Source organism: Protopterus annectens, chromosome 8.part1 (genome assembly GCF_019279795.1).
Source record: "Protopterus annectens isolate FY-2018-M chromosome 8.part1, PAN1.0, whole genome shotgun sequence".
Lineage (NCBI taxonomy): Eukaryota > Metazoa > Chordata > Ceratodontiformes > Protopteridae > Protopterus > Protopterus annectens.
The window spans coordinates 305,366,994-305,386,032 of record NC_056742.1 but is presented as its reverse complement, the minus strand read 5'-3'; the positions used below and the strand labels follow the sequence as shown (position 1 = coordinate 305,386,032).

At 42.8% G+C, this 19,039-nt stretch overlaps 1 protein-coding gene across 1 annotated transcript in view; it reads left to right on the top strand.

Moving 5' to 3' along the window:
• Positions 1–19,039, top strand: part of VPS35 (VPS35 retromer complex component) — a gene marked incomplete in the record, with an annotated part of 976,266 nt that overhangs the window by 59,608 nt on the left and 897,619 nt on the right. Inside the window, 1 exon segment of the mRNA XM_044081892.1 lies at positions 16,958–17,056. Coding sequence (XP_043937827.1) covers positions 16,958–17,056 — 99 coding nt within the window.

The following is a 19,039-nucleotide window of genomic DNA, read 5'->3' as shown; positions in this document are numbered from 1 at the left end:
CTGTTGTATGGAAAGAAAGAAAGTTTCTACATGGCCCACCTCATTAGTAAGGGCATCTCATCCAGGGACAGGGTGGTCATAACATCCCTGTATTCTTCCCTTATAAGACCCATTATTGAATGCAATGCCCCTTTTGCCATGTACCTCACAAAGCATATGCAGAAGTTGGAGATACCACAGAGGTTCCTCACCAGGACCAGGGCCTCAAACATCTATCCTACACAGATGGGCTGAAAGCTCTGTCCCTGTACTCAGTCTCCTACAGACTCCTCAGAGGTGACCTCTGTCTGGCATATGTCTAACCCTGCTCTGTTAGAAATGCTACATCCTAAAGAAATCCCAGTCCCTCTGCACTACACGCTCCAGAGACCTCAACCTCATTACCACAATCAACAGAACAAGCTGGAGGGACAGGTTCATAAACCAGAGGCTGCCCATGCTATGAAATAGACTTTCCATACATGTCAAGTGGAGCGCCTCACTGGCCCTCTTCAAGAGAAGTCTTGAGTGGATGGGAAATAGAAAATTCACCTCGAGGATCACTCCAGTGACTCTGCTTGACAGAGGCACTGGGAACTAAGGTCAGGTGGCACGATGCCAGGGTAATCCTATGAGCTGGGCTTGTAAAGGCTCCAGGACCATTAGCCTAGTACACACCTATGAACCTATATAAAGCAATCTCAGACCCCGCCCTGTTCAGACTGCTGCATGTCTGAAAGTCAAGCTCCACTCTAGTAACCAGCATGCGCAATCTCAACCTGGTCTGTGACATCAGTAGGACTTGTTGACGGGACAGATTTGTGCCCCAGAGGCTCCCTCTTTTGCGGAATAGACTTCCTCTCCATGTCAAGCAGAGTGCCTCTCATTAACCCTTTTTAAGAGCAATCTGGATAACTGAATGTGGAACAGAAAATACACCCCTGTGATTCCACGTGTCCCTGCTGGACAGTGGCATAGGGTGCTGACTTGGAACATGGGCTAAATTATTTGCTAGGCTTGTAAGAGCTTCTGGGCCAGTACACTAGTAACTTCCTATGAGTATGAACTACTTGTATACACATCCTGAACAGACACTTGTCTGATTTAACAGGAAAACAATACTTCTCCTTAAGGGGAAACCTGCAAGCTGTCCTTAAAACTGTACACCAATAACTTGCCTTCTGATGATGTATAAAGTGTGTACTGGAATTGATACAGACAGATTTTTATAGTTATTTTAGAAGGAAGCTCATCATGGCAGTAGAGCAAAATGGTAACAAATAGTCATCTGGAGAAAAGGGTTATTTGTTCAAGTCATAATGGAGAGTTGTAAAAATGGGGAAGAATCTAAATATGGCATGGATAGATTACAAAAAAGCATTTGACAGTATCCTACAGTCACGGATAAAACAGTGCGTACAAATGCTTAAGATGCACCCTACATTGATCAGTTAGTGACCATGAACCAGTTGCAAACCACATTGCAGCTAAGCCATAATAAAGGACAAATTATTATCCCTGGTATAAAAATTTAAAGGAGGATATTTCAGGGTGTCTCGGTCACCACTGTTGTTTTTTTTGTCGTGCCCTTAACTCATTAAGCTGTCTACTTAATAGATTAGGTCATGGTTACAAATTAGCTCCCAGAAAACAGACTTGTAAAGACTTTTTCATCTTTGTGTGGCTGATTTAGAAGTGTATAGTTAATCAGATGAGGAGCATGAAGCTCAAATGCAAGTGGTCAAAACTTTCTCTGATGATACAAGAATGTTATTTGGTCTTGATTAATGTGCAAAAGCAACATTTAATATATGGAAGCTGCAGCACCAAGAAAGTCTGTCTGGGGCAGGAATGTGATATGAAGGAACTTTAGCAGGAGGGAGTGCATAAATATTTGAGGGTTTGATGAAGGATCGACATGAAAACACAAAAAAATGTGAACAAAACTTGGGCATATGTTAGACTAATATCAAGACTAAAAACAGCCCTGACATCTAGGGCCAAGTCCAAGCTATAAACCAATTTACTCTTCCTGTTTGTAACTTAATTTTGAGGTAATTGACTGGCCCCAAACGGCATTGAATCAGTTGGACAGGAAAAAAAAATGCTTCACACACTTATGATGTATAAAAATTGGTATATTTCAAGATTTATATATTTTTCGTTCTGAAGGAGGTAGGGGCTTCTTTGAAATTGATTACATGTACAGATCTGCAGTTGTAGGACTGCACACATCTGCTGACTTCACCATTTCCAGACATAGTGAAAGTTTTAAAATATGGGGCGAGCTGACTTCTGTTAATTTAGCAGAAGTATATTGGTGTCAAGGGGAACTGGAAATCAAACCAGAAATGGTCAAAATCACGCAGCGACCGAATTTGCCAAAAAACAAAAGACTATAAGGAGAAGGATTGGGTGAGAAGGCAGGAAATGTGGTAGAGGTATAAATACAGATGTTCATCGTGTTTCACTGTTGCAGTCATTACACTTGGGTTATCCTGCTGGCAGGCTACCCGCAGTCGGCCTGAATTCCAAAGTCCTGGTCCAGCGTCTGTTGCTGTTGCCTCTTCCCTGACGTCCATCCACCAGGGGTATAAAAGATGCAGCCGACGCCATTTTCCCCAGTCTTTCTTGCCACGCGGTGCCTGAAGAAAAAGCAGTTCACAAGTACCAGTCGGCCGACTCCTGAGATTTTCAAAATCGAATTTCAGATCCAAAGTCTTCAATAAAGCTAAGTACCCCATTGGGGAAACTTTTTTCTTGCTCCAGACCGATGTCAGAAAAAGTTAACAATTGTATTTCTTGTGGGAAGCAAATACCTCATAAGGATTTTTATTCTTACTGTATTCCTTGCCTAAGCCCTGACCACGACATTGCTAGTTGTCGGTTTTGTGCTAGATTTAACCAACGCACTATTAAGCGTCAGTACAATTTTGCTTTTCATTATTTTAGCAGAAGGTTTAACTATATAATGTCATCGGAACAACCGACGACCGGAATTCATAAAAAAAACGCAAGGATAAAGACAAGGACAAGCATCTGAGGTCCAAAACCGACGGAGAAGCCTCTTCTAGGCCAGTCGCCGGTGCTCAGTGAGGCGCTTTCGCAGCCCCTGACTCCTGCTACCTCAGAGCCACAGGCCGCCTCAGACTCCCACGTGGAGACAGCTAGGCCTCTGGATACTCAAGGTATTGGCCCTTCGGAAATTAATCCCTCAGATGGGTCCGGAGCCACTGAGCAGGCATCTGCTTCTGAGGGTGTCTTCAGACCTACACAACTTTTATATAAAGCCTACTTCAGCATCCAAGCCAAAGTATAAAACCGTTTTAAAGACAAGGAAACCAGTACAGCATTCTCCAGGACAGACTTCTATGCCTAAGAAACGGATGCTCAAAATGGCCGAAGACCTAATTACTTTGATCAGTGGTTCCCATCCCCCTCCTGATAAGACTCCTAGGCAAGACACTGAATATGATTCCTCTGATCAGGTTTCCATTTCCTCTGATTCTTCTTCTGAACAGGGATATTCTTTTCCTCCCTATGAGGATTCTGATGCTGAAGATTATATTCCTTCAGCTTCTCCTCCTGAAGACTATTCATTTGGGGAAGCCCTGCATACCATGAGAGAGCATTTCCACTGGGAGAGCCAAGATTATTCCGATTCTAAGAAAAGACTTCAGAGACTTTCTTTTACTTCCTCAGCACAGAACTCTTGCAATTCCCCCTGTTCTAGACCTAGTAGATGATGTATTTTCAGAGTCCGTCCTGTCTCCAGACTCTTTACCTCCTGCTCCTGTTAAGCCGGATAGATACTACAGGGTTCCAGACTCCCATAAATTTCTTTACAAAAACCCTGCTGCTGCTGCTGACCCAGAAACCATCTCACAGGGTCCCAAAAGGATCAAGGCTGCTTCTGCTAAAAACCCTGTCCCCTCAGATAGAGATTCTAGGGCTTTGGACAGATGGGGGGGGGTTTACACTTCTGCTACCTTGGCTGTATAGGCTTTAAATTGTCAATTTCATATGCTCAAATATCCGCAATACTTAATGTCTTTGTTAAAACAAAAAATGTTGACAAATTCTAAATGTTCTGAGAACAGAGATTTGCAGGATTTATTGCTTGCAGCAGAACAAGTGGGAAAATATACTTTGCAATGTGGCTATGATTCACTGGAGGCCTCGTGCAGGGCCGCTGTTACGGGTTCTGTTCTTAGAAGGCATGCTTGGTTAAAGGAACAGAATCTGCCTGATCATGTTAAAGCAAAATTATTGGATGCTCCATTACAGCATGATACTTTGTTTGGTGTTAAGGCAGAAGAGGTGTTGAAGAAAATGGAGGATAAGGCTAAATCTATGCAGACGGTAAAGGATTTCTTACAGGTACAGCCACCCAGATTTAGCAGGAACTGGCCCTCTAAGAATTTGTCCTTTTCCAGTGTCAGACAGACCATAAAGAGGCAGATTCAGATGCCCTAGAGGCAGGCAACAGCCCTAGGGTTCATACAGGCCCAAACAATGGGGCGCTTCTACCTCCAAAAGCGGAGAAGACAAATCGCAGCCTTATAGTAAACAGTCCCAATGACTTCCCTCTGCCAATGCCGAGCACTTATTTTTTGGTAGTACCCTTAGGGGGAAAGCTAGCACTTTTTTCACAAGATCACCCAGGACAAATGGGTCTTAAATATAGTCTCTCAGGGCCACAGGTTCCACTTTCACACCCTTCCAAAGGCAAAAGGTATGCCAGACCTGCCACGCAATCAATGGGCAGAGGCACAAAAACAAGTTTCATCTCTCATGGACATGGGGCTATTCAGACAGTGCCACAACAAGAGCAGGGACAAGGATTTTACTCAAGACTTTTTCTTAGTACCAAGAAAGGACAAAGCCTGGAGACCATTTCTGGACCGGTCTATTCTAAATACTTTTCTGGATGTCCCAAAATTCAAAATGTTGACTCTACAGCAGCTTCTGCCCATGCTGGACAAGAAGGTTTGGCTTGTAACTTTGGACCTCAAAGAGGTATACCTGCATGTCCCAGTCAGACAGTCTTGCAGAAGATACCTCAGATTCATAGCTGGCTCAATGCACTACCAATTCTCTGCACTGCCCTTTGGCTTATCTACTGCGTTCAGGGTCTTCACAAAATGCCTGGCACCAGTAATTGCATTTTGCAGACAGAGGAATTCAAATATATCCCTACTTGGATGACTGCCTTATTCAAGCAAAGACCAAAGATAATCTACTACAGCGTCTGGCGTTTGTAAAAAGATTACTAATTTGCCTAGGGTACACAGTAAACGAAAAGAAATCAAAACTAGTACCCTCGCAAGAGATAATATTTGTGGGTGTAAGCTTAAATACAGCTGCCCAGATGGCTTATCTCATGCCAGACAAACAAAGGCAACTGAATTCTTACTTCAAAAACATGGCAACAAAGACCCAGTTATCTGCAAGAAAAATTCTGCAGACTCTGGGCTACATGGCATCCTGCATTCTACTAATTCCATATGCAAGACTGCATATGAGGAAACTACAATGGTATCTAAAAAGTGTTTGGACTCAACATTGCCACAGCCTGGAAACAGTAATTACTCTCATTCCCTGCCTGTAACAGGAATTTCGATGGTGGGCACAGGCCTGTCACCACAACAAGGGACAGCCATTCCCCTTACCCACTGCCAGGCAGACACTAACAACAGATGCATCAGATTATGCCTGGGGGGGCGCATATGGCAGGAAAATGTATTCGTGGCACATAGCCCACAAACCAAATGCATCTTTATATCAATCAAAAAGAGATGCTAGCTGTACAAAATGCCCTGACAGCCTTCAAGGACCTACTTCATCCAGGACGACTGCTGACAAAGATGGACAATACTACAGTCATGTGGTACATAAACAAGCAAGGGGGGACACATTCCTAGCCCCTCTGCAGACAAGCCATGACTTTGTGGAACACAGCATTGACTTATCAAGTAAATCTGCAAGCACAATTCCTGCCAGGAAAGACAAATACAGACGAACTAAGCAGAAACCTCATGGATCCTCACGAGTGGAAGCTAGATCCACAAATTTTCAACATGATAACAGGGAAATGGGGATGACCAGACGTAGATCTACTCACCTCCCCTCACAACTGCCAGCTACAGAGATTCTGCACTCGGACTTATCACAAGCAAGCATGGAAAGTGGACACCCTTTCATTCAGCTGGAAAGCCCTATGCCTTCCCTCCTCTGCCTCTCCTCTCCAAGGTACTCCTAAAGGTCAAACGAGAAGCCAAAAATGATACTGATTGCCCCAGACTGGCCACACCAGCACTGGTACCCAATCCTAAAGAGCTTGTCTCAAGGCCCAGCCTGGACATTGCCTCTAATATCTCATTTTCTGACCCAACAGAACAGTCAGATCCTGCACAGCCAACTTGGAACCTTAAATCTGGCTGCATGGCAGATAATGCAATCATTCAGAACACACCTCTCTCTAAAGCAATTATGGATGTTATTTTGGAGGCCAGGAGGCCTAGCACCAGAAAATCTTATGCAGAAAAATAGAAGAGATTCTGTGCTTGGAACCAAGCGCAGGGAATTGACTCGCTTGTACCAAATATTCCTCAGATTTTGCAATATCTAACTGAGATGCTGGACAAAGGCCTATCCTTCTCATCAATTAAGATCCATGCCTCTGCCATTTCAGCTCATTACAATACGGACCCACCTATTTTTTCTTATCCACTGCTAAGACAGATGTTCTTCATCTCACATTGCTGCAGTCCTTACACTTGGGTAGTCCGCTGTCCTCGGTCGGCCCGAATATCAAAGTATAAGGCTGACGTCAGTCAAGGCGCATTTGACTGACATCAGAACGTCAGGGTACAAATGCGCATGACCGACGTCATATCCTCAGTCTTTTTTGCCGCATGGTCCGATGCTGAAGCAGCATTGCAAGTGCCGGTTGGCGTTCTGAGATTTTTCGATTTCAAGTTTCAGACCGAGTTCAAAGTTGGCTAAGTACCCGTTGGGGAATATTTTAGTTTTTCTTGCCTCAGTGATTTACCGGATGTCAGAAAAAGTCAATAATTGCATTTCTTGTGGGAAACAGATACCGCATAGAGATTATCATACTTTGTGTATTCCTTGCTTAGGGCCTGAGCACGACGTTGTTGGCTGTCGCTCTTGTGCTAGATTTAATAAACGCACTATAAAGAGAAGGTTGGATTGTGCAAGGTTAGTCTTTGGGAAGCGGTGTAATTATAAAATGCCGTCGGATGCTCCGACGCCCGCTTCTTCGAAGAAGCGCAAGGACAAGGCAGTTAAGCCTAGGCTAGAAGAACCGTCTGTACCGGACGCCGGTTCTTTAGAGGTGTCGGTGGAGCCGGTGGCTCCACCGGAGGTTTCTTTGTGTTCCCAGGGTGAGACCTTATTATTGCAAGATGTGGCCTCTCAGGAGGCAGGTCAGGCTGAGGGGGCTTCTCAGGTTACTATACTCCCCTCCCTTCCTAGGGTGGCTAGGCCCTCTCCTTCTGTTTCAAAGGCTTCTCCCAGGGGCAGGCCAAGTTTGGCTTCAGTTAGTGTTATCCCTAGCTCTTCAGGTACTGTGCCCAAGAAGCATATGCTTAAAATGGCAGAAGATTTGATTACTTTAATTAGGGGTTCTATGCCCCCTCCTGATAAGAGACCTAGGATGGAGCCTGAGCTGGGGGGTTTTGAGCAGGCTTCAGATGTTTCAGAGTCTTCGGCTGAGGACTTGCAGGAGTACTCTCCTTATTCTGATTTGGATGTGGATGATTCTACTCCTTCTGCTTCTCCTCCTGAGGATTTTTCTTTTTCAGAAACTCTTCATTCCATGAGGGAGCATTTTAAGTGGGAAGGTCAGGACTTCTCTGATTCCAGGAAAAGGCTTAGGGAATTTTTGTTTTTACCTCAGCATAGGCCTTTGGCTATACCTCCTGTTTTGGATGTAGTAGAAGATGTTTTTACAGAGGCTTCTCTTAATCCTGATTCTTTGCCTCCTGCTCCTGTTAAGCCGGATAGGTATTACAGGGTGCCTGAAGCTCATAAGTATCTTTTTAAGAGTCCTAGGGCTGACCCAGAAACTGTTAGTCAGGGGCCTAAAGGTGTTAAGGCTTCTGTTGTTAAGAATCCGGTTCCTGCAGACAAAGAGGCTAGGGCCTTGGATAGATGGGGAAAGAAAGTTTATACTTCTTCCACTCTTGCTATGAGGGCTTTGAATTGCCAGTTTCACATGTTGAAATACCAGAACTATCTCCTTTCACAATTAAAGTCTAAGGTTGATGCTTTGGCAGTAGGTATTGATTGTAAAGAGTTGCAAGATTTAGTGCATGTTTCTGAACAGGTGGGTAAGCATTCTTTGCAATGTGGTTTTGATGCTGTACAGGCCTCGCCTAGGGTGGCTGCCACTGGGTCAGTTCTTCGCAGGCACGCCTGGCTACGGGATCAGAATTTGTCTGATCATGTTAAAACAAGGATTTTAGATGCTCCTTTACAATCTGACGTGTTGTTTGGTCCTCCTGTTGAGACAGTTTTAAAGAAAATGGAGGACAAGGCTAAGTCTATGCAGACTGTTAAAGATTTTTTGCAGGTCCAGCCTCCAAAGTTTAGTAGAAATTGGCCTACTAAGGGGTGGACGATCCTTCTTATGATTCCCAGTCTAGGGGTAGATCTAGACGTGGTAGGGGCAGAGCTCAGGGCTCTTTCAGGCCTAGAACAGGGAGTTCTCCTGCACAGTCTTCGGGTGAGGGCAGGGGTCAGTCCTTTCGTAAACAGACCCAATGACCTACCTTTTCAGCTGCCAGAGCCTTCTCGTCTGGCAGCACCTTTGGGAGGAAGGTTGGCAGTTTTCAAAGAAAATTGGAGTTTAATTACCCAAGACAGATGGGTATTGGATATCATACACCACGGCTACAGGTTTTATTTCCATACCTTGCCTCCCTTCAAGGGCATGCCAGACGTTCCTCCTCAACAAAGAATAGAGGCTCACAAGCAGGTTTCTCTGTTGCTCCAAATAGGGGCCATACAGCCGGTCCCTATGCCAGAAGTGGGTCTAGGATTTTATTCTCGCCTGTTCCTAGTACCAAAGAAGGGGAACACGTGGAGACCAATTTTGGATTTATCTATCCTCAACACTTATCTGGACATTCCCAAGTTCAAAATGTTGACGTTGCAGCAGCTTTTACCTCTGCTGGGCAAAGATCATTGGATGGTAACTTTGGATCTCAAGGAGGCTTACCTTCATGTTCCTATCAGACTAAGTTGCAGGAAGTATCTGCTTTCGAGCTGGGACTTCTCACTATCAGTTCTCTGCATTGCCCTTTGGCTTATCTACTGCCCAGAGTGTTCACGAAAGTTCTGGCTCCAGTGATAGCTTTCTTCAGGCTAAAAGGAATACAGATCTATCCTTATTTGGACGACTGCCTGATTCTGGCTCAAGGAAGGGAAGAGCTTCTTCATCATTTGGAATATGTGATAGCAGTGCTAAGATGCCTAGGGTATTCTGTGAACGAAATAAAGTCCAGTCTAGTACCCTCTCAGGACATGTGCTTTCTGGGTGTGAGACTGAATACAGCATCCCAGATGGCCTTTTAACCCCGGACAAACAAAAGAGTTTATCCCTTTACTTCCATCAACTATCTCATCAGTCCGTGCTGACTGCAAGGACAGTCCTTCAAGCATTAGGGTTCATGGCATCTTGTATTCTGGTGCTTCCCAATGCCAAACTGCATATGAGGAAGCTACAATGGTATCTCAAAATGTATGGACACAGCACTGCCAGGATCTGGACACTGTCATTCAAATAATACCTTGCATTCAAAAGGAATTTTTGTGGTGGGCTCAGGAATGTCACCTAAACAAGGGACTCTCTGTGACCCGCCAGAGGCGAGTCAGATTTTAACGACAGATGCCTCAGACAAAGCTTGGGGAGCTCATCTAAATGGAAAGTGGATACAAGACAAGTGGCCTGCCAGACTACAACATCTACATATCAACCTGAAGGAGATGTTAGCAGTCCAGTTTGCATTAATAGCTTTCAAGGATTTACTTCTTCCAGGGCAGGTGTTGATTCTAACAGACAACACAACTGTCATGTGGTACATCAACAAGCAAGGGGAACGATTCTTATCCTCTATGCAGGCAAGCAATGATTTTGTGGGAGACTGCTCTCAGTTTACAGCTCAATCTTCAGGCAAGGTTTCTGCCAGGAGCACAGAACTCCTTAGCAGATGTGTTGAGCAGACAATTATGGATCCCCACGAGTGGAAATTGGATCCTCATGTATTTCAGAAATTGACAGTGTCATGGGGAACTCCAGACATAGATCTGTTCGCTTCTCCACTAAACCATCAGCTGCCAAAGTTTTGCACAAAAGGTTTCATCCCACAGCTTGGAAAGTGGACGCTCTTTCTTTCAATTGGAGCAATCTTCATGTGTATGCCTTTCCTCCTCTGCCTCTCCTCCCAAAGGTACTTCTAAAGGTCAGACAGGACAAGCCAAGGATGATTTTAATAGCTCCAGATTGGCCTCGACAGCACTGGTACCCATTACTGAGAAGTCTGGTACGGAAGCCTCCATGGCCTTTGCCTTCGATTCCACACCTGTTGTCACAGGAGAACAGCCATTTGCTGAATGTCAAACTTCACTCTCTTCACCTAACGGCCTGGCATATTCTGTTTTGAACCATAGAGGGTCTCAACTTCCACAACAAGTTTTGAATGTGATTTTGGAAGCTAGAAGGCCTAGTACAAGGAAAGTGTACGCAGATAAATGGAAGAGATTTTTATTTTGGAGTGCAGCAAAAGATTTTGATGTTTCTGAGCCTAATTTGAGTGTGGCTCTTCAATATCTTACAGAGTTATTGGACAAAGGTTTGTCTTTCTCTTCTATTAAGGTTCATGCTGCAGCAATTTTGGCTCACTATGATTGTGTCCCACCATTGTTTTCTCATCCTTTGTTCAAGCAATTTCTTAGAGGGCAAAGAATATAAGACCCCCTAAGAGCTCCTACTCCTGCTTGGGATCTCAATTTTGTGTTGGAGAAACTCACTCTACAACCTTTTGAGCCTGCAGCTACTTCTGAGTTGAAATATTTATCATGGAAGACTGCTTTTTTGTTGGCAATTACCTCTGCAAGAAGGGTTTCTGAATTGCAGGCCCTTATGGCGGTTGAGCCTTTCTTGATTTTCCATAAGGATAGGGTATCATTACGCACTAATCCTTCCTTTATGCCTAAGGTGGTTTCTAGTGTGGCTTTAAACCAAACTATTCATTTGCCTACTTTTTATGCAAATCCCCAAAATAAAGGGGAAAAGATTTTGCACACTTTAGATATACACAGGCAGTTGCGTTATTATTTGGACAGAACTAAAGGGTTCAGGCAGTCTCAGCAGTTGTTTGTTTCTTTTGCTTTGAGTTCTCAGGGCAAGCCTGTGTCAAAACAAACTATTTCTAAGTGGATTGGGTTTTGCATTGCTTTCTGTTATTCCCATCATGGCAAGGAGGTTCCAGCTGGGATTAGGCCTCATTCCACTAGGGCTACTGCTACATCAACAGCTTTTTTGAGGGGGGTGGCAACCAAGGATATTTTGGAGGCAGCTACTTGGAGTTCAGTGCATACTTTCTCTAGGCATTATCACCTGCCACTTTACTCTAAATCCAGGGCTGGTTTTGCCACTGCTGTTTTGCAGGGCATTTTGGCAGCTCCTGCTTCCTTGTAGTTAGCCATCCTCCCTTACCTCTGCTTTGGGATTCTACCCAAGTGTAAGGACTGCAGCAATGTGAGATGAAGAACATAGTACAGTTTTGTACCTACCATAAATGTAGATGTTCGAAGATCCACATTGCTGCAGTCCAATTTACCCTCCCTCCTTCCCCTCTGTAGTTAGAGGCGGTTGTGTGGGTTGGGTTGTACATATTGTGTATATTGTATATATTGTATATATAGTTAGTGCAAAGGTGGTTGGTTGGTTGTTTGCTGTCTTTTGGTTTTGACCTTTAGTTTTAGGGTCTTCTGACATCTGGAGCAAGAAAAGACTGAGGATATGACGTCGGTCATGCGCATTTGTACCCTGACGTTCTGATGTCAGTCAAATGCGCCTTGACCGACGTCAGCCTTATACTTTGATATTCGGGCCGACCGAGGACAGCGGACTACCCAAGTGTAAGGACTGCAGCAATGTGGATCTTCGAACATCTACATTTATGGTAGGTACAAAACTGTACTTTTCTCAGAGGGGCCAAAAACAAGACCTCCAAGGACAACTCCAATACCTGCATGGGACCTCAACTTTGTCTTGGAAAAACTCACACTGCCTCCTTTTGAGCCAGCCAATACAGCAGAGATAAAATACTTGTCATGGAAAACCGCTCTTTTCCTAGCAATAACTTAAGCAAGAAGAGTCTCAGAGTTACAGGCACTAATGGCTGTGGAACCTTTTATTATTTTCCATCAGGACAGGGTTTCTCTAAGGACAAACCCGACATTTATGCCTAAGGTAGTGTCCAGTGTGGCTTACCAAACCATACATTTGCCTACCTTTTATCCAAACCCACAGAATAAGGGAGAGAGACTTCTGCATTCTTTGGACATACACAGCCAGCTATGCTTTTACTCAGACTGAGCAACTCTTAGTGGTATGTGCTGCAGGATCGCAAGGAAAAGTCATTTCAAAGCAGACTATTTCAAAATGGATAGGCCACTGCATTCATTTCTGCTATTCACAACATGGCAAATCAGTGTCCAAGGACATTAGGCCACATTCTACCAGAGCAGCAGCCACTTCAGCAGCCTTCCTCAGAGGTGTACCAACCAAGGACATTTTGGAGGCTGCAACCTGGACTTCAGTGCACACTTTTACAAAGCACTACCATTTACCTCTACTCTAAATCCAGAGCAAGCTTTGCCACTGCAGTTCTGCAGGGCCTCATAGCCACTCCAAACTCTATTTAGGCCCAGCCACCCAACCTCCGCTTTGGGATTCAACCCAAGTGTAATGACTGCAACAGTGAAACACGAACATAGTACAGTTGTGTACCTACCATAAGTGTAGATGTTCGAGTGTATTCACTGTTGCAGTCCAGGTTACCCTCCCACCATCCCCCTTTTTTCTTTGCTGGGATTTATCTGTACTTCTCTATTCTATACAACCTATGTGGTGTATTTGCTTGTAGATGAAGGTTATGTGCATGCTTTTTTATGATCATAATATTTACAGCCTACCCTTTTGGGGGCACCTGACATCTGGGGCAAGAAAAACTGAAGAAAATGGCGTCGGCTGCATCTTTTATACCCCTGGCGCACTGACGTCAGGGAAGAGGTGACAGCAACCGACGCCGGACCAGGACTGTGGAATTCAGGCCGACTGCGGGTAGCCTGCCAGCAGGATAACCCAAGTGTAATGACTGCAACAGTGAATACACTCCAACATCTACATTTATGGTAGGTACACAACTGTACTTTACAAGTACAGAAACTCCACAAACAACCTCCTATCGATCAAAATCTAACTCGAGAATGGTTAAGGACAGGTGAATTTAAACCAAAAGATGAAAGGTTAATATTGATGGCCAAGGAGAGTGGACTTGCATACACATTAGTTTACCAACCCCATTGAATATGTGGGAGAAATGGACAAGTGCAGGTTTTGAAAAACAGAACTGGAAGCAGTCGCACATCTTGTTGCTGGGTGTGATACACTAATGGCAGAAGGCCTATATATTGAAAGGCATAATCATATGGCCAGACTGTTGCGTTGGGAATTGTGCAAACATAACCACACTGATGTAGCTGAGAAGAATTGGAAATATTCACCACCAAGCATTATAGAGAATGATTAAGTATATGTTGCATAGGATTACCCATTGCCAACAGTTCAAAAAAAATAGGTGCAAGGGAACTGGATGTAGAAGTCCATGAATAAAAGACAAAAGTCACATTAATCATTGAAATTGCTACACCCCATGATTACAGTGCATTACATAGGGAGAGAGAGAAAGAGACTGTCATAAAATACTTTTTCTGCCTGCAAACCTGGGTGATATAGAAGAAGGATACACAGTTCCTATAGCAGTAGGAGCAATGGGCTTCATAAAAAAAAAATGAAACCTCTACATGTAACTTAATTGCAGGAGGAGTCCATTCTGTGCACATTGCGTGTGCAGCAAAGAGCACTTTTGGCTAACACTAATTTCACAAACTTTAATCTTTATCATTTCAGTCATACTTTCACATCAGAATGGAGGCCATTCCTGTCATTATTTTAATTTCTCCATCTTTTTATATATTTCTAATACAGTGTACCACAAGGTAAGCTGAAGCTGTCAGTGCCCTACAGATAAAGGCTTTGGGAAATACTTTTACTTTGCTAGATTTTGACTTTAAAGCTAGATCATGTGACTGACATCTGGATGGGAAGGAGTAATGCGATGAGTATGCAGCACCAACTGTGAGAACAGTGTTATTGCTGTAAAGGACTTTGGGACACAGGTGGACAGTGGTCTCACCTTCGATAACCACATCACCACAATAGTCAGGAAATCCTTCTGTGTGGCACACCTCATCACTAAGGGCTTTTCATCCAGAAAAAAGGAGGTCATTGTTACTCATCCCTCATTAGACCCATTATAGACTACAACGCCCCGTTTGGTATGTACCTCTCAAGACATCTGCAACAACTGGAAAGGCCACAGAAATACCTCACTAAAAGTATCACAGGCCTAAAGCAGATTCCCTATGCTGACCGTCTTAAAAAAAAAAAAAAAAAAAACTCCACCTATATTCTGTAGCATATCGTCTACTCTAGAGGCGATCTCTGCTTAACATACAAGGCCATGTCAAAGGCAAAGCTGTTGGACATGCTACACTTAAAGAAATCCCAATACTTCAGAGACACACGCTCCAGGGATCTAAACCTTGTCATCACAATGAACAAAACATGCTGGAGGGATAGGTTCCTGACCCAGAGACTCTCCAGACTCTGGAATAGACTGCCCATACATGTCAAGCAGAGCACCTCTTTGGCCCTCTTCAAAAGGAACCTTGATGACTGGATGGGAAATTCACCCTGGGGATCACGTCAGTCGCCCTGCTAGACAGAGGTCCAGGGAAGTAAATACTGTGGGAAGAAATAGCCAGGGAATTGTTATGGCTAGGCTTGTATAGGCCCTAGGGCCGATAGCCTAGTACCAACCTATGAACCTATAAAGTAGTAGCATCTTCCATCTGCAAATGTTGTGTGGCTAAACTAGCTAGATGGTTGCATCCATTCACTCAACATTTTGGCAGAACAGATGTAAAGTTTATTTTTGGGTTCCTGGATGCTAGTTTTCTATAGGGTCCTGATATATTCAAGGTGTGCATTTTAAAATCAGTGTGGTTATGCTAGTGTAAGGCTGGTTGCAACCTGATGTTTTTTTTTTTTTTAAATGATAGAATCTCTCAGAGAATCATCACTGTAGGAGGGGGAATGTCCTTTTTCTGTCCTCCTAAAGCAGCCATGGAGTTGGTTATATATTTAAGGATTGCATGGAGCATGGATTCCTGCATGTACTTGTTCTTACTTTCGCTTCTTTAAGTCCTTTTTTTCGTTTTGGATGTTGTGTATATGTGAAGAAATATATGCTTTTTGTGACTTGCATTGATTTGTTGTTTGTATATGTAATGTTAGTTCAGTTACCCTAGATCTGGTTGCTGGCATATCCACAGTATGTACTGTTGGGCATAGGTGCTGCTTAATCAGCATTCCATTTACATTTGCTGGGAATGTATTCTGTGCATTATGGAGGCTTTAAAATCTGTAAAAGTAAAACTTTTTTTGCAATGTGCTTGAATAGTTTGCATTTTGGTTTCCAGTCTTCACTTAACATTTGTTTTTAGTGCTCAGTATAGAGACCTCCCTGTTCTAGTCTTTTGCCTGCTTCTAGGACCAAACCCTTTTCTATGGCTGGAAAATGAAGGACCTTGTACTTAGATTTTTCCTCCGAACCTAGTAATCTTTAAGTAATCTTTAATGTCCTTCACTGTGTGCATGTCAGTTTCTCCAGCCCCCCCCCCCCCCTTGTCACAAACTCCTACTTCCCGCATTGTACTGGGAGGTTTCCTTACATAAATGTATGACTTGCACTTTCAGTGGAGTAAAAGCTCTTGTTATGCCACGTTTAGTGTGTATGTTTTACTTCTGTTTTTGGACTGAGCTTTTATCTACTCCAGCTCGAAGTATGAGGCACTTGTGATTCACATTTAAAGTGAAATGTAAATGGAAAAATGCAGGTGATACTGTTACTTCAAGACTGGCATTTTGGAGAATTCCCCTTAATTTAAAGTACATCCATCGAGAGTGTTTGAAGGGGGTGGCAGGGGCTTGGGTCGTAAAATGCATTTTAATGTGGTTATACGTTTCCATGTTTGGCTGACTGTTGACAGTCCTGTGGTTTGAGTCTGTCATGATTCCTGTACTTTTCTTCTATTTGAAAGCGTTTTCATACGTATCGTTTAATAACGGTGGTAACCTTTTCTTAGTCATTAGTGCTTCAGTGTAAGGTGGTCTTCATTTATAATTTTGCTTTTTAACTTGTTGCAGAACATTTTGTTTTTCTCTAACCTAATCACTTTTCACTGGTCTGGCAAAGAGAACTGAGCACATGTAACGATTTACCTTTTAACATATTTCTGGAGAGATTTAATACAACTTAATTTTGGAAGTAGTAATATTGTTGACTGCTTTGAATCATGTTTTAAGGTTATCACTGTAATTCCCTGTTTCACTTTATCTGACAGCAGTGATTTAGAAAATGTTTCCATAGTAATTTTTGTAGAACGTTTGATATTTACGTCCAGCTTTGTACTGCAAATGGCACCGAATGCTAGGATTTATAACTTTTTTTTTCTCATAGTCTTTTAAATCTTGCATACTTTTGCAAATGATCAGAGAAGTTTCATGTTGACTATGTTTTATTTTCCTTTTGTGTAGCCTACAACTCAGCAGTCCCCACAAGATGAGCAGGAAAAGCTCCTCGATGAAGCAATTCAAGCAGTGAAGGTGCAGTCTTTCCAGATGAAACGATGCCTGGTAAGGAAAACCTATATGTTGTTACTGAGAAGCCCAGGCCACAGACTGACCGCTGGTTATTTTCTAGTACAGAATGGTACATTTTTAGGCAACGAGTTGCTTCAGTCACGGAGAAGGCAAGATTATTGAATCCAGTAGACTATAAGAAAACAGTTCGACCACATTTTATCAAGTTTTACAATGTGTATAGTATGTTCCTGCTGGAAGGAACCTTTCTACCTAATTACCCCAGGGAGATTTATCATTTGTAAATCTGCTTGTTACATGTATTTATCCTGTCAGTAAGCATAAGGTGCCTAGAAAATTGCCACAAGCAGAGCGAGGGGTGGGAGCTTGGCATAATGGTTAAGGTGTTTACCTTACAGTTGCAAGGTACAGGGTTTGATTCTCACATGGGGTAATTGGCTATGCTTAAAATGGCCCAGAAGTGCTGTTAGCCTAGTACTAATCTATGAACCTATGAGAGGTGTAAGGGCATTCAGTGATTATCCCACTTTTTTTTTTTTTACATTCATAACCTAATTTTCCATCCTAACAATGAATATTGGAATAAGCATTTCTTCCAGTATCATTTTTGCCTACCTGATGTCATAAGGGAAAGGTGTGAAATGCCTTGCCTAAAATGGTATTAGCAGGTAGACAACAGACAGTATTCTGCCCTAAAAACAGTTTTGTAATCCAGAAGGTTTCCATATAAGCATCCCAACACTTTTGGGTTTTTGGACATGGCTAAAGCAGATTGCAAATTCTATGGTGTTCCATTTAAAATGTGCTAAAGAATCCTTTACACACCGTGATGGTGTGCAGGTTTCGGTGGGATTTGATAAAGCATAAGTATGTTTTTGTGATGAGCCTCTACTGCACCATTTCCTGAAATTTCACAGCCTCCAATGGCAGTGATGTATTTTATGGTACAGTCACCTTTTATTTCTGTAGCAGTTAATGTCACATGTTTATTGCTTTGCATTACTGCACTGAAAGCAGGCCATTGTAGGCTGCACTACTGCAGAAGTCATAGTGGCTAAATGCAGCAGTGCTGAACTAGTTGTGGTAATTTGATATTTAGCAGTACTTCAGGTTTTCAGTTTCACTTCTTTTGTTGGCATCCCAGCTAAATGAGTCCTGAGCTCTGTACTGCTAGAATCCGCCCCCAGCAAAATAAATAAATAAGGAAAACATTTGTAGTCATCCTCTTGTGTGATTAAACATGTTCCTTGAAAGTAACAGATGCATAGCTACTCCACTGTACATCTATGTGGTAAAAGTATTTGACTGTTGTCTCTCTCTCTTATGCTGAGTCATGCAGAGACTATTTTATCCACTTAATGTACAGCTTAGTATTTTGCCTGATGCATTTATTGATTTAACTTATTTCAGTGTATAAGGTCATTACTCTCTATGTATGCCTTCTCTGATGGTTATCATTCTTGTCCGCAAACCTCTCAAAACCTTCTATCATCTTTACCTAATACCCGCCATGTCTCTCCTCACTGTCCTAAATATATTTCCAGAAGGAAAGATGTCCTTCAGTTGTATCCAAAAAAGGCTTTCCATTGAATTTAGTTTGCATATGAGTATGTCAGCAGAACATTAATGTACTTTAACGTTGTCAGTATGCTAACGTTATGTACTGTTTCTTTTATACAAATACAAATATGTATTTTTTTTTATCTGTAAAACAGGTTAATGTAAGAGGGGCAGCTTTTTCTGCTTCCTACTCTTTCTGGGATACTTTTTATATGAAACTGCATTTATAACAGCAGGATCTGTACTGTTAAGAGTCCTACAGATAGCCATTTTGATACCTTTTAAATTTAAGCAGATATGGACTTAGCCTACATAATGACTGTATAGCAAAATATTTAATATGAGCCAGTAGTTCTACGTTTGTAGAAACGGTTTGTACTTTGTGATGATGATGGTCTGCACAACACTGATCTGTGATGTATAACACTAAGTATCCTGTTTTCTTGCTTAATTTTA